This window comes from Callorhinus ursinus, unplaced genomic scaffold, assembly GCF_003265705.2.
Source record: "Callorhinus ursinus isolate GAN/ISIS: 27379988/994484 unplaced genomic scaffold, GSC_fseal_2.0 scaffold10, whole genome shotgun sequence".
NCBI lineage: Eukaryota > Metazoa > Chordata > Mammalia > Carnivora > Otariidae > Callorhinus > Callorhinus ursinus.
In genome coordinates this window covers 35,538,739-35,552,167 of record NW_027397072.1, presented here as the reverse complement: position 1 = coordinate 35,552,167, position 13,429 = coordinate 35,538,739, and the positions used below count along the sequence as shown (strand labels likewise).

Here is a 13,429-nt window from a genome sequence, read left to right as displayed (position 1 = left end):
CTGACTGACCTTACTTTAAATCCATCTGCCACGGCCCTCAGGTCAACCCTGAGTGCTGTCTGGCAAGCAAACTATACTTCCCCAGTCCATTCGCTCACCCACCCTCCCACTTTTTTTTCTCTTCAAACCTTTACCTTCCCTCCTCCACACTCAGTCAGTAGATGCTCTGGCTTCCTATTTCAAGGCGGGGCACAACCAGAAGGAAATACGTGGAAGCTCCCACATGTGCACACTCTCGTCCCATCCCTCACCAGCCATGGGTGTCCCTTAGCCAAGCTCTGCTGGTGCTGCCCCTTCCCTTCCCTTCTCACATGCTCAAGGACTCCACTCGAGCAACTCTCCTCTCTTTTCCACTAGACTGTTGCTATCAACAAGTAAACATGCTGTAATCCTCCCATTAAAAAAGCAAAAAACAAGAAAACCCTCTGGACTTTACATTCCCCTCCATTTGCCACCCATTACTCTGTTCCAATTTACAGCAAAACTCTTCAAAAGACCAGCCCATACTGCCTTCATTCCTCTCTTGCCATGTGATTGCCCCCATTATGAAAAATTTCAAGCTTACAAAAGTGCTGAAATAGTAATAAGAACCTCTGTGTAACTTTTACCTAGATTCCCCACTGCATATTAGCTTTCCCTCTCCACCCCCCCACCCCAAACCTTTTTGAAAGTAGATATGCTGACATTTTACCTCTCTGCCAGTTATTAAGCTATTGCCTCTCAGCCCCCAACCTACCTTCCTATCAGCCTCTCTGTGATGCTGGCTCTGGGACCACATCTGGGCTTTGCCAGCAGCTCTCTGGTAGGCTCCACCAATAGGGGGCACTAGAGGGAGACTGCAAGGCTAGAAGGGACTTGCTTCTTTCTGTAGCCTTCCTGATCCTGTCACCCAACAGGGCTTCTTCAGCCCAGATGCAGCAGGTCCTACCCTACCTGTAGCACTAACTGAGTTCAAATTGCACTTTTTCTCACACTCACAGAACCAGCCTTATCATATGCTCCTCACAGACACCAGCACCAACCAGCATGTCCTCCTCGGAGATCTGGGTCCTGGGCACACGAGCCCCTCTAAACTCAGGGACACTAGCGCCAGCCAAGCAGCACCCCTTCCCTGAAGGTCTGAGTTTCAGCTCCATAGGCTCTTCTCCAAGCTGACCAGTGGCCCCAGGCTGCCACTTTGGCATGGCTGATCACTCTCTCCTCCCTGACACTTTCTCATTTGGGTGCCACACTCTCTTGGTTTTCCTACCTACTGGATGTTTGTTCTTTGGCTCTCTGAACTCTTAAGATTGGGGTATCCCAGGGCTCAGTCCTTTTTCCACATATGCTCATTCCCTTGGTGATCAATTCCAGTCTCTTGACCTTAACTGCCATTTACAAATGTTGTGGAGGTAGGAGAAAGGAGTAATCTAGTCCACTGTTGGTGGGACAGTAGGCTGGTACAACCTGTTTTTGAGGGCAATGGAAATTCCATGACTCAATGTTCTTATGGATATAGTCTCAGAAGAGCACAAAGATAATATGTACAAGAACATTCACTGAGATACTGTTTTTAACAGCAACATTTTTTTTTTAAGATTTTATTTATTTATTTGACAGAGAGATAGAGAGAGAGCACAAGGAGGCAGAGTGGCAGGCAGAGGGAGAGGGAGAAGCAGGCTCTCCGCCGAGCAGGGAGCCGGACGTGGGGCTCAATCCCAGGAACCCAGGATCATGACCTGAGCTGAAGGCAGCCACTTAACCGACTGAGCCACCCAGGTGCCCCATAACAGCAACATTCTTAAAAAGCTTATACCAACACTGTTGCTTTAAATTAACTATGCTAAAGATAAATGAGGCCTCTGGCTTCCTTTAAGTAGAAATTCCTTAGGACTTGCCAGATCATAAAGCTGTTTAGAGCAAGGACTCTAGAGCCAGGCCACTTAGCTTCAAATCCTAGCTTACTTAACAAGCTGCATCATTTGGGGCAAGTTACTTAACAGCCTTGTACTTCGATAACCTCCTCAGAAAATATAACAAGGATGTTGTGAGGATTAATTGAGGTCACATGGCTCACAGACTTAGGGCAGCACAGGGCGCCCAGTAAATGCACAAAAAATGTTAGCTCTCATCATCTCTGCTGCATGTTCCTGGAAAGAAAATTAATGGTTTAATTGATCAGAGTCCTCGGTAACGTGCCATCTCTTTCTACTCAATCATCCTGAAATATTGTGGGAAAAGCAGGAACTTACACCCTAGGGTCTTAATGTGAAGCTAAGGGAAGATAATGCAGATGCCACTTATGTATTTGACTCCCATGAGGCCCAAGCAAGCACATACCAGTAAGGCAGGTGTGGCCCTGCCAAGTTTCAGCCGCTGAGGCTCTGAATTAGTCAGAGACCACACTGCACACAGTTCCTCACCTCACACTTCCGATCGGCTTCAGAGACATTGAGGTTGTTTACATTCTGCTCGATGGTTTTGTAGGAGTGTTTCTTCTTTGGCTTTTGAGCCTTTTGGGTTGTTCCTGTTTCAGTAGCCCTTCCATCTGAAAGAAGAAATAAGACTCAGTACTGCAAGGACTGCTTTGGGGCATGTAACTGAACTTACATTAACTCAAAAACTCTAAAGAGCGATCACAACTGAAATGGGCCATTCTTTCAAAGTAACAGGCACATCTCATCTGCAGCTTCAGGAGAAACCTGAAGTATTTGGCTTCTAATACAAGTCAATTGCTAAAGCACCCCCAAACGAGAAATTCTCCACTTGATGCTTACTCAATCTTGCCTAAATAAGATCTAAAAGGTCCTTCTCTTTTCCGAAGAAAAACAATTCTAGGGTCTAAGGATCTTCTCATAAACTATTCTGAAAACATTCATGTCTTCAATCGAATGAGACTATTTCTTACGACTTCCATTCATTCCAGTATACTACCCAAATAACTACCTGCTATGCCCTTAAGAAAGCCCCTTGAATCCAGATCCCAACCCATGTACCTGCATCATGGCTCTCTACTTCTTCTGGAGAGGATGCGTCTTTGCCCAGCCCCCCAAGGACTCTGTAGACATCAGCATGGACCGCATCCACGCGCACTGCATAGATCTTCGTGCTGGCGTCCAGAGTGCCAGCAGCCACCTAGTCCAACAAACAGAGCTCTGCTCACTGGACGCATAAAGAGGAAACGCTGGACAGGCAAAACACAGCAAGCTTCATAAAATATTGACTTGCTCTTAAGAAAAAAATGACAAAGATTCCTCTACAACTGATATGGAATAAACAAAATATAGCAGAAAGCTATCTTCTCCGTATTTCATCAGTTTAGGAAAGAAAGGAAAGAAGCTAATAAAATGTCTCATACAAGGAAGGTTCTCATGTATTTGCAGAATTCAGTGATGGTGCTGTGCTCAATGTTAGAAATAACCATCATTAAATTCAGATGCAAGAGAAGGTGAACAGCCTTCTTACTTTAAAGTTGGTCGGTTCGGTGTCTTTCTGTTTAAGAATCTCTGACATGAAATCAATCAAGTGCAAGCCAAAAGCATTCTTGGTCGTGATTTTCTGCAAACAGAAAAGTGCAGGAAGGTTTGTTATTGACAGCCTAGGCTCATGTAAATAATGCTACTCTAATAGAGGAAGCTACGTTTTTACATAGTAATGGCCCACATCTCACCACATGTATCAATTCCCATAAATACTTGGTGACACGGCCTAATCCATACACGTAGCTCCTTATTCTCAAGAACTAGAGAGTGTCAGCACACTCCTTGAGTTTTCACCGTGTGTAGACCCTGTTATAAGCACTGCACACAAAGGGACTCAGTCACCCTCAGAACAACTCTATAAGACAGGGACTATTCACATTCCCATTTTACGGAAGAGGACCTTGCAGCAGAGTGGTCAGGTGACTTGCCAAGGCTAGCGAGCTTGTGAACGGCAGAGACTGGATTCCAACACAGGCTGGCTCCAGAACTCACATTATTAACATTATTAACCCCTAAGCAACACTCCCTCTGCAGATACACTGCAGGTGGCAGGCAATCTGCCAGAAAGAGCACCAAAGACCCATAAAACGCAGTAAAAGCATACTGACAAACATCAGCATTGAGAAGAGTTGCTGGAGAGGAAAAGCACACAATTACCATCAATTGCGTGTTCTCCACAGAATCAAGAAGGCTAGACTTCCCTCGTGATCAAGTAGCAAAATCTTCACTGATAATCAGCAGATACTCACATTTTCAGTGGACAGCTTGATACAGGTGGAGTAATGTTCTGTAATCTGTGTGTTTGTAAACTTAGGAACCGTGGCTGAAGTGTCAATATTCCTAAATGAAAACCAAAACCAAAACCTTCTGTCAAGGATCCACTCTAACTTTTCAAAATCCAGACCCAGAACCCACGAGGTATTGTGGAGATGCTGGGCGCCCGTTAGGGCGGCCACCCCGCGGAGGCAGCCCAGGGCACACGCACCTACTGGACGGGGAGGCCAGCAGGTGAGGCGAGTCTGCGCTGAACTGCAGGTCCAGGACTCGCGAGCGCCGCCGCTGCAGCCGCTCCTTTTCGTCATCATTCTGGGGAAAGTCTTCAAGGACGGGGGTGCCAGGAGTATTGAGAGGGGCCTTCCGGGGCAGGGACATGGAGAACACCCGTTCTGAAGGTGAGGAGGCGCTGTGGGGGTGCCCACGGATTTCTGAAGAAAAGCAATTGATTATGGCTGACAGCGAGGGAAGAGAACCCTTGCTCAGGACACCTGCCACGGAATATTTCCTATGTCTAAAGTGGGGCTTGGGGGCTGTCATAGGGTGGAAGTTCACTGCACGTTTTCCACCAAGATCTTTTCCAACTCTAATATTCCTCTATAGTTTAAGTTTCTTTGTCGGGGGATGGGTTTCTGATGCTTCCTTGCCAAATTAATGAGGGGTGCAATGAAGTCAAATTAGGGAAGGACTGAGAATCAATCATTGGATTTAACAACCTAGAGGTTATTGGTGACCTTGACAACAACAGTTTTCCTAGAGTAGCAGAGGCAGGAGAAAGTCAAATGGGCATAGATTCCAGAGAAGAGAACGAACAGAAAGAAGAGAAACTGGAGACAGCAAATGGAGAAAAGGTTTTCAAGGACTTACAGAAAAGGAAGGACAAAATTGGGAGGGAAGCAGTTGAAAGCGAAGTGAGGTTGAGGAATTAATTTTAAGATGGGAAAAACCCCAGCTTGGTAGAAAAATAAAGCAGAGATTTTATTAGTTTCCTATTGCTGCTATAACAAATTACCACAAATGTAGTGGTTTAAACCAATACAAATGTATTCTCTTGCAGTCCTAGAGTCAGTTTAAAATCGAGCTGTCAGCAGGGCTGTGTTCTTTTTGGAGGCTTTAGGAAAGAATCTCTTTCCCTGCCCTTTTCAGCTTCTAGAGGCTGCCTGCTTTCTTCCCATCACTCCAACCTCTTGCTTCTTCTTTTTTTTAAAGATTTTATTTATTTATTTGAGAGAGAGAGAGACAGACAGCAGGAACAGGGGCAGAGGGAGAGGGAGACGCAGACTCCCCACTGAGCAGGGAGCCCGATGTGGGGCTCAATCCCCGGGATCATGACCTGAGCCAAAGGCAGACACTTAACGGACTGAGCCACCCAGTCGCCCCTCAACCTCTTGTTTCTGTCATTACATCACCTTCTCTGACTCTGAACCTCTTGCATCCCTCTTATGAGGGCCGCTGTGATTGCACTGGGCCCATCCAGATAATCCAAGATAGTCTCCCCATCTCAAGGTCCTTAACTTAATCATAGCTATAAAGTCCTTTTTACCATCTTAAATACCATATTCACAGGTGCCAGGCATCTCTGGCAAGGAGAGGGCATTATTCAGAGATCATACAGAAGGGGAAACGTTGCTGAACAATACACTCAAGCAGGAAAAGGGGCTGCCTTTCCTGAGATCACTGAAAGCCCACCCACAGCAATAGGAAGGAAGCGAGACAACAGAGGTACAGATGCAGGTCAGGGAGCAGATACAATGGTGCGCTTGTGGATGTTCCTTTCGGACTGCTTTTCTTAGTAAAATAAGAAGCCCATCAAAACCAAAAACTGAGTAGCTAAGGGTGAGGGCCAGGGAAGGAGGTACTGGAGATTTGGGGAGAGAAAGGAAGGTATGGAATAGTCATCTAGGAGAAGGTGAGTGGATGAACGAGGGAATAAGCATGACTGCTGGGCAGCTTTAGGGTTCTCTTGAGATCACTGAGTGAGCAGGGGCCAGGGCAGAGTAGGCAGAATTGGAATTAATCAGGGTTGTGATTTTGTCAAGTATAAACAGGCTAGAAGAGGGCAAGGGGTTATGAGTGTATGAAAGGGAGTGATTGTAGTAATGGACCATGGAATGTCAGCTAAGGAAGGAAGGAACAAGGACACAAGAGACATTAGGGCCAGGGAAAAGCAAAGAATATACATCTGCTGGGTCAAAAGATGGAGTTACTGGAGTCAGGGAACAAGAAGGAGTGAGTTGGAAAGATAGGAGTGGTACTGAGAAGTGGGGTTTTTAAAATTGAGATGACAGAGTGGTATAGCTACTGATAATGACAAGGTCTAGGGTGTGACTATGGTAATGAGTGGCTATTGCCTATTTTGGTAGGGCAAGAAATAAGATCACTGGGAGAGAGATGAAGGAACTGAGAGACTTTGGGGGAACATTTCCAGATTTAAGAATCAAAAGGCTTGGCTTTAAACCCCAGGTCCATTGCTTACTAACTGGAGAATTTTTTTTTTTTTTTTTTTTACAGTAAACTCTACACCCAGTGTGGGGCTTGAACTCATGATTCTGAGTTCAAGAGTCGCATGCTCTACAGACTGAGCAGCCAGCCAGGCACCCCAGTAGCTGGAGAAATTTTAAGCAAGTAAATGCTCTAAACATTTGCTCATTCTCCTCCAAATGGAAATAAGAAAGCGTGTCTCAGCTGGTTCTGAATTGGTGATAAGAAAAAAAAAAAAACACAATGTAACACATATTTTATAGGAACACATTAAAAATAAAGGGAACTAAGGGCACCTGGATGGCTCAGTTAGTTAAGTGTCTGACTGTGGCTCAGGTCATGATCTTGGGGGTCCTGGGATCAAGCCGGAGTTGGGCTCCGCACTCAGCAGGGAGTCTGCTTGTCACTCTCCCTCTCCCCGTACCCCTCCCCCCATGCTCTATCTCTCTCATAAATAAAATCTTAAAAAAATAATAAAGTGATCACAATAAACACTAAACGGTTGCCCGTGTAAGGGGTAGGGAACAAAAGTGGTGTCTAGGGATAAAAGGAAATAAAAAAAAATACAAGGAAGAACTTCACGTGTTCACCTGATAGCTCCCCATAAGCTCAAGAGTATGGCTAACATACCTCTCAGCTGAGGTCAAAATAAAAGAAAAAGAAAGAATGGAAAGGAAGGAGGCAAGAGACATTTTTAGAGACTGAATCAAGAGGACTTGTTACTATCTGGGTGAAGGCACTTCAAGAGGAGGGGAGCTGGACCTTGAGAGGAGACTTTAACAGAAATAGGAAGCACTGAAAGAGGAACTTGTCTAAGAGGAAAACTCAAGAGGGGATCAGAGGCCATGCTTCAATTCTTGGAATATTCTTTCTCTCACTTCTCTCATTCAGATGGTTACTGAGCTCAAAGACACTTTCTACATCTACTTCCTTCTCTCCCATTCATTTTTCAACCCCCTATGGTCTATCATCCCCACCACTTTATGAAAACTATCTTGACACAATCACCTACAACCTCCATGTTGCCAAGCCCACTGGCTACTTTTCAGGCCTCATTTCTCTTGAGATTCAGCAGCATCTGAAACAGATGACAACCCCTTCAAGTGCTTCTTGAAACACCCCTGGCTTCTATGACACCACTCTCTTCTGAGAGAGTTTTCAGGCTCTCCCTTCTCTGTCTAGCTCCTAAATGTTGGTCCTGAGTGTCTTCTCTACAGGTTCTTCCTAGGGATCTCACCTGTTCCCATGGTTTTATGATCTATATGATGACGATGTCCAAATTTATTTTGAGTCTGTGGACCACTTCCCTGAGTGGCCCGTATCACTCTCTGAGTGTCAAACTCTTATCCAAGTGTTTACTGACCCCTTCACCTGTCTCTTGCCTAAGTCATTTACCATGTCCAAAACAGAACTCTAAATTTTCAAACTTTTTACCAAGACCAAGGCCCTGCCTACCTCAGCAGCCTCACTCACTGTTCAGTCATGATGTCCTAGTTCTAGCCCAAGCCAGGCTCTTTCCTGCTTGCCCCTCCCTTTTTTTAAGATTTTATTTATTTGACAGAGAGAGACACAGTGAGAGAGGAAACACAAGCAGGGGGAGTGGGAGACGGAGAAGCAGGCTTCCCGCCGAGCAGAGAGCCGGGATATGGGGCTCGATCCCAGGACCCTGGGACCATGACCTGAGGCGAAGGCAGTCTTAACGACTGAGCCACCCAGGCGCCCCCTGCTTACCCTTTTTTTGCACTTGCTCCTTCTGCCTAGAACACGTTCCCCAGTCTGCTCTAAGATCTTCCTTGAATCCTCAACCTGAAGGGGCCCCTCCCCTCACTCTGCTGTTCTCAATTAGGGCATTCAGCCTCATCTGTAATTATTTCATTTGTTTACGGTTTCTCCAACTAGAATACAAGCTCCAAGTGATGCCTGGGTGGCTCAGTCGGTTAAGCGTCTGTCTTCGGCTCAGGACGTGATCCCAGGGTCCTGGGATCAAGTCCCACATCGGGCTCCTTGCTCAGTGGGGAGTCTGCTTCTCCCTCTCCTTCCCGCTCATGCTCTCTAATAAATAAATAAAATCTTAAAAAAAATAAAATACAAGCTCCAAAAGGCTGGATCTTATCTGTTTTGTTCTTTACAGTATCTCTGCACCTGACAGTGGGTTTGACCCAAAGGGAGCGCTCAATGCTTGTTGAATGAATGTACAAAGAAGCGCACGCGTGTTAAGCATTCAGCAGTAAGCACAACGCTTTCTTGGCCCTGAACTAACATGCATCCCAGGAAAACCACCTTTCAAGGGAGAGACATCCCGCACGGTGTAGGAGCCCACGAGAAAGGGACTGAAGAGGGGGGATCGCCCCACGCGCACTCCGGACGCCGACCCAAGCCGCGTCCTGATTGGCGGGGCACACCACCCCCTCCCCGCCTCCCGCCTCTTCCTCCCTGCGCCTGCCTCCCCCTTGGCCAGCGGAGCGCAAGGCCAAAAACTAGGCCGAAAATATCCGTACCCCCGCTCAGGTCCGCCCGCCGACCCTGCCCGCCCGGAGCACCGCTTCACGCCGACGCCTTCCCGCGGCGCCACCCACCCACCCAGCCTCACCTGGGCAGGGAGGTCCCATTTTGCCCTCCTTCTCCGGAGCTGGTTTTTAAATTGCGCGCCGAGAAGCCTTAGCGCCTTAACGGCCGCGGTGACGTCAGTCGTGGGCGGGGCCAGAGGCGCGCCTGCGCAGCTGCCCCAGTCCTCCGCTTGTAAAGGGACGTCCGGAGCTGTGCCGGTGTGTGCTGTGTGGAATCGCTGGCTTCCCGCTCTGCTCCTGTGGGTAGACTGTAGAGGTCTATGGACCACTGACCCCCGCCTCCTTTCGAGCGTTAGACGTGGAACTGGGCGCTAAGGACTCCGCATGGAGCAGGACGGGAGTCGGCTCTGCTTTCACGCAATTTACTTTCTAATGGGAGGGAGGGCAGGTTTCTAGGAAACAAGGTTAATTTCCCATAGCGACCTGTTCTGTAAGGGCAGAGGTAGAAGTGGAGGTAGAAAGTGAGGGATGGGGTGTGGGACGGAGGTGAGAAGGAGCCAACAGCACAATGAACATTCCAGGCAGGCGAAGGACAGGTGCAAAATGTTTTATGTACATTTTTAAATAAAGGCCATCGTTTTTATTCAGATTCTTGTGAAGAGCTTCCTGGATATCTGCTCCCCCCCCCCACACACACACACACACACCTCACCCCCACATATCCCACCACACCAAAGAAAAGCTTAGGGTGAGAAATGAGATGGACATAATTTGCCACCTCTCCATTCTGCTTCATCTGATCCCAAGAATTGTTTTTTATTTTATTTTAATTTTATTTTATTATTTGAGAGAGAGGGAAGGGAGAGCACAGAGGGAGAGTGAGAGGAAGAAGCAGACCCCGCTGAGCAAGGAGCCCAACGCAAGCCTCATTCCCAGGACCCCGGGATCATACGCCATGCCGAAGGGAGACGCTCAATCGACTGAGCCACCCAGGCGCCCCCTGCCCAACCAAGAGTTGTATTGTGGGAGGAAACGCCAGGGCAATTCCCCCAAATATCCCTAGAACGTCCTATCATTTCTTATAACACACATGAGGTATTTTATGCAGTGTTTCCCCTGAAGGGTGCTATTGGCATTCAGGGTGAAACAATTCTTGACATGTGGGGCTCTTTGTAGGACACCATTTGTCCACTAAATGCCATCAATGCCTCTCAGTCATTTTGGCAACCTAAAAGTGCTACCCTTTGTTGAAAACCATTTTTTTTAAGCCTATTTGCTTTTGCACAAACTTGTTCTCCCAGTGACCACCATCAAATCTTTAGCATAAGGCAGCGTGGAATCGAGAAAAGAAAGCAGGTTTACCCCATTTTTCATCTTAGTGAATTCTACCAGCCACCCAGGAACCCAAATCAGCACCCAGGAGCCATCCTGGATGCCTCATTCTCCACACACAATCTATTGTTGAGCTCTTTTCACTTCCTAAGAATCTCAACCCTGCATCTCTTTTTCACCCATATTACCTTCTTGCAGCCCCACACCTGCTCTGACCCCCTTCTCATTGGGCCCTTGTATGGTAGTTGATAAGTACCAATCTGACTTGTTCCTTCCGAAATCTCAAACCATTCCAAAGTTCCATTGCTCTGGGAACTTCTAAAGTGATCTGGGAGGCCCTGCAGGGTCTGGGCCCTGCAGCCTCTCTGACCTCATCTTGCACCTTGCCTCCCTTGCTCCCTGCCCTCCGGTCACTTGGGCCTTCTTTCAGACTCGCTCTCATCCTGCCCACTCCCGCCACAGGCCTCTGCACATCCTCTCCTCATCCCCATCTTCGCCCAGTTCGCTTCCGTCACATTTCAGCTCACATCACTTCCTCAGGGAGGCCTTCCCTGATACACTCAAGTGTCCTTACTGGAGGTTTTAGTGGGACTTGGCACCGTTGAAATTTTACATCCACTGGGATGACTATTTCACGTCTAGCTCCTCCATAGATTGTCAACTGCATGAGGATGAAGCCGTGTTTTGCTCGCCATTGATTTCCCAGGGCCCGGTGCTAGCCCCGTACACAGCAAGTACTAAATATGTATTGCATGAGTGAAGTCGGAAGACAAGCTTAAATCCCAGGTTGGGCATCTGAACCTCTCTGGGCTGCCTTTTCTTCTCCGTTTATAAAACAGTCACGATAATACCCCTTCACTGGGCTCTATGAGGAATTAGGTAACAGATTAAACTCTTGTGGGGCCATTGGCTCGGTGTACACTGGGGTCCCTGTTATCTCACTTGCCTTCTCTGCGCTGAGTGCATTTGAGGAGAGTGGTTGTGATCCTCTGCACCGACGAGGAGCAGTGTGGGTTGGGAGGGTGGGAGGTGGCACTGAATCAGAAACCCCTGAAGAACTGGCTTGGAAGTCCCTGCAGAGGAAGACTGCTGGGTGACCCATCTGGTGAGGCATGAGGCTGTTTGGTGGTTACAATGGCGCCTCGTAAGCTGACTGCTTAGGGCTCCCTGTGCTGACTGCTTAGGGCTCCCTGTGCTGGGACAAAACCAGCTCCACCCCCTGCAGGCGGCTCATTCACCACGCGCTCTGAATGCTGTCTTTGTTTTTTGGGGGGTTAGTTCTGTGGGGGGTGCCAAAAAATTGAATGATTTATCAGTGGTATTAGTGGTATGCAGCACTCAACTCCTCTGTACAAAAACTAAAGTAGGGAGCCACTCCCCCACTCCTTGTCGTCCAGAAAAGCCGGAGCCGTTCCCTTTCCCCATTTCACTCCTCACCAAGATTCTGCTTCCCCCAAATGAATGGCAAACAGCTTTAGTTTAGGTGAGGAGCAGTACTGTTATCAGTTGGCTACCTGAACAAACTTCTGGATTCAAATTTTCCCAGATCTTCCAGCCTGCAGGTGGCTTCTATCATAATGTAGTTCATGATATAAACCATTGAGCCACTGGGGGCCAACAGGCATGTAGTTCAAATGGCTTTACATTCATTTTGGCCTCTGAGCAAATGCCTTTAATTTTTGTATGTGATACGAAATTCCTGACCTAAAGACTGGGCTACAGACCAACAATTTCTGTCTTCTAGAATTTCTTTTTTTTTCTTTTTTTAGATTTTATTTATTTGACAGAGAGAGATAGCCAGAGAAGGAGCACAAGCAGGGGGAGAAGAGAGGGAGAAGCAGGCTTCCCGCCGAGCAGGGAGCCCAATGCAGGGCTCGATCCCAGGACCCTGGGATCACAACCTCGGCCAAAGGCAGACGCTTAACGACTGAGCCACCCAGGCGCCCGTCTTCTAGAATTTCTAAACGACATACCGCCTTTATCTTAAAATTAATATAGTGCTTTTCGCTTTTCAAAGCATGTTAACCCCTACGTCTTGATATTCCCAAGACCATGCTGGAAGGTTGTGAGGACAGGTACTTTCTTCCAGGCTCTGCCTTTTACTAGCTATGTGACCTTGGAGGAAGTGGTGTACCGTTTCTGTGCCTCGGCTTCCTCATAGGAAAAAGGGAAGGGATAAAGTACCCACTTCATGGAGTTATGGTGTGAGGATTAAATGAGTTACCAGATGTGAAGCATTTAGGACCATTGGCAATGCTCGATGAACGCGAAGTATTCCCATTACAATAACTGCTGTTATATCCTGGGTGCCAGCCAGGAATTGTTTTAGAATAAAGCTCAGCTTCCTAAATTATCTGGAGAAGTTTCCCCTTTCATTGTAAGAGTACTCCCAGAGCACAACAGCTCTGTTCTTTCCATTACTACTTGTTTTTTCTATACTCTTTCTTACACCCTCGGCCGCACCCAAGCTTCGCTGACTATTCCCTTTGTAGTCTTCTGCCCACTCCTGTTTTCTTACCTCTTACTAGACTAGAAACCTCAGAGTGCTAGAACATGATACTGCCTTTCTACTTGACAGATTTATGCCTTCTACAGTTATGCATGGTTTTTTTTGTAGCCACTAAGATCTTTTAAATTGGCTGATATTTTGGTTTGGGCACCATGAGAATGAATAACTTAGACGTTCCTTGACATTCTGAATTATTCTTTCCTGGCTCCTGGCCATGCCACTGGGAAACCTCCGGGCAGACTGGTTCAAGGTGCATTGAGAAATACCAGGATGTACTGGATGAAGCTATCAGGGTAACAGGAACATCTGGGGACAGGCACGTGAGAATGCTGATCTTCTGTGGGTGTTATTACATCGATTCCAAC

The 13,429-nt window shown here is 47.2% G+C and overlaps 1 protein-coding gene across 1 annotated transcript in view; it reads right to left on the bottom strand.

Annotated features, from left to right (window-relative positions):
* The window catches only part of NCAPH (non-SMC condensin I complex subunit H), a 35,210-nt gene extending 25,178 nt beyond the window's left edge, over positions 1-10,032 (bottom strand). The window contains exons 1-6 of the mRNA XM_025868144.2: positions 9,307-10,032; positions 4,447-4,666; positions 4,211-4,301; positions 3,445-3,537; positions 2,976-3,114; positions 2,403-2,527 (exon numbers count right to left, since the gene is read on the bottom strand). Of these exons, the coding sequence (XP_025723929.1) occupies positions 2,403-2,527; positions 2,976-3,114; positions 3,445-3,537; positions 4,211-4,301; positions 4,447-4,666; positions 9,307-9,325 (687 nt within the window). The 5' untranslated portion in view covers positions 9,326-10,032. The remainder of the gene's footprint in view (positions 1-2,402; positions 2,528-2,975; positions 3,115-3,444; positions 3,538-4,210; positions 4,302-4,446; positions 4,667-9,306) is intronic.
* Between the last annotated feature and the right edge of the window lie 3,397 nt (positions 10,033-13,429).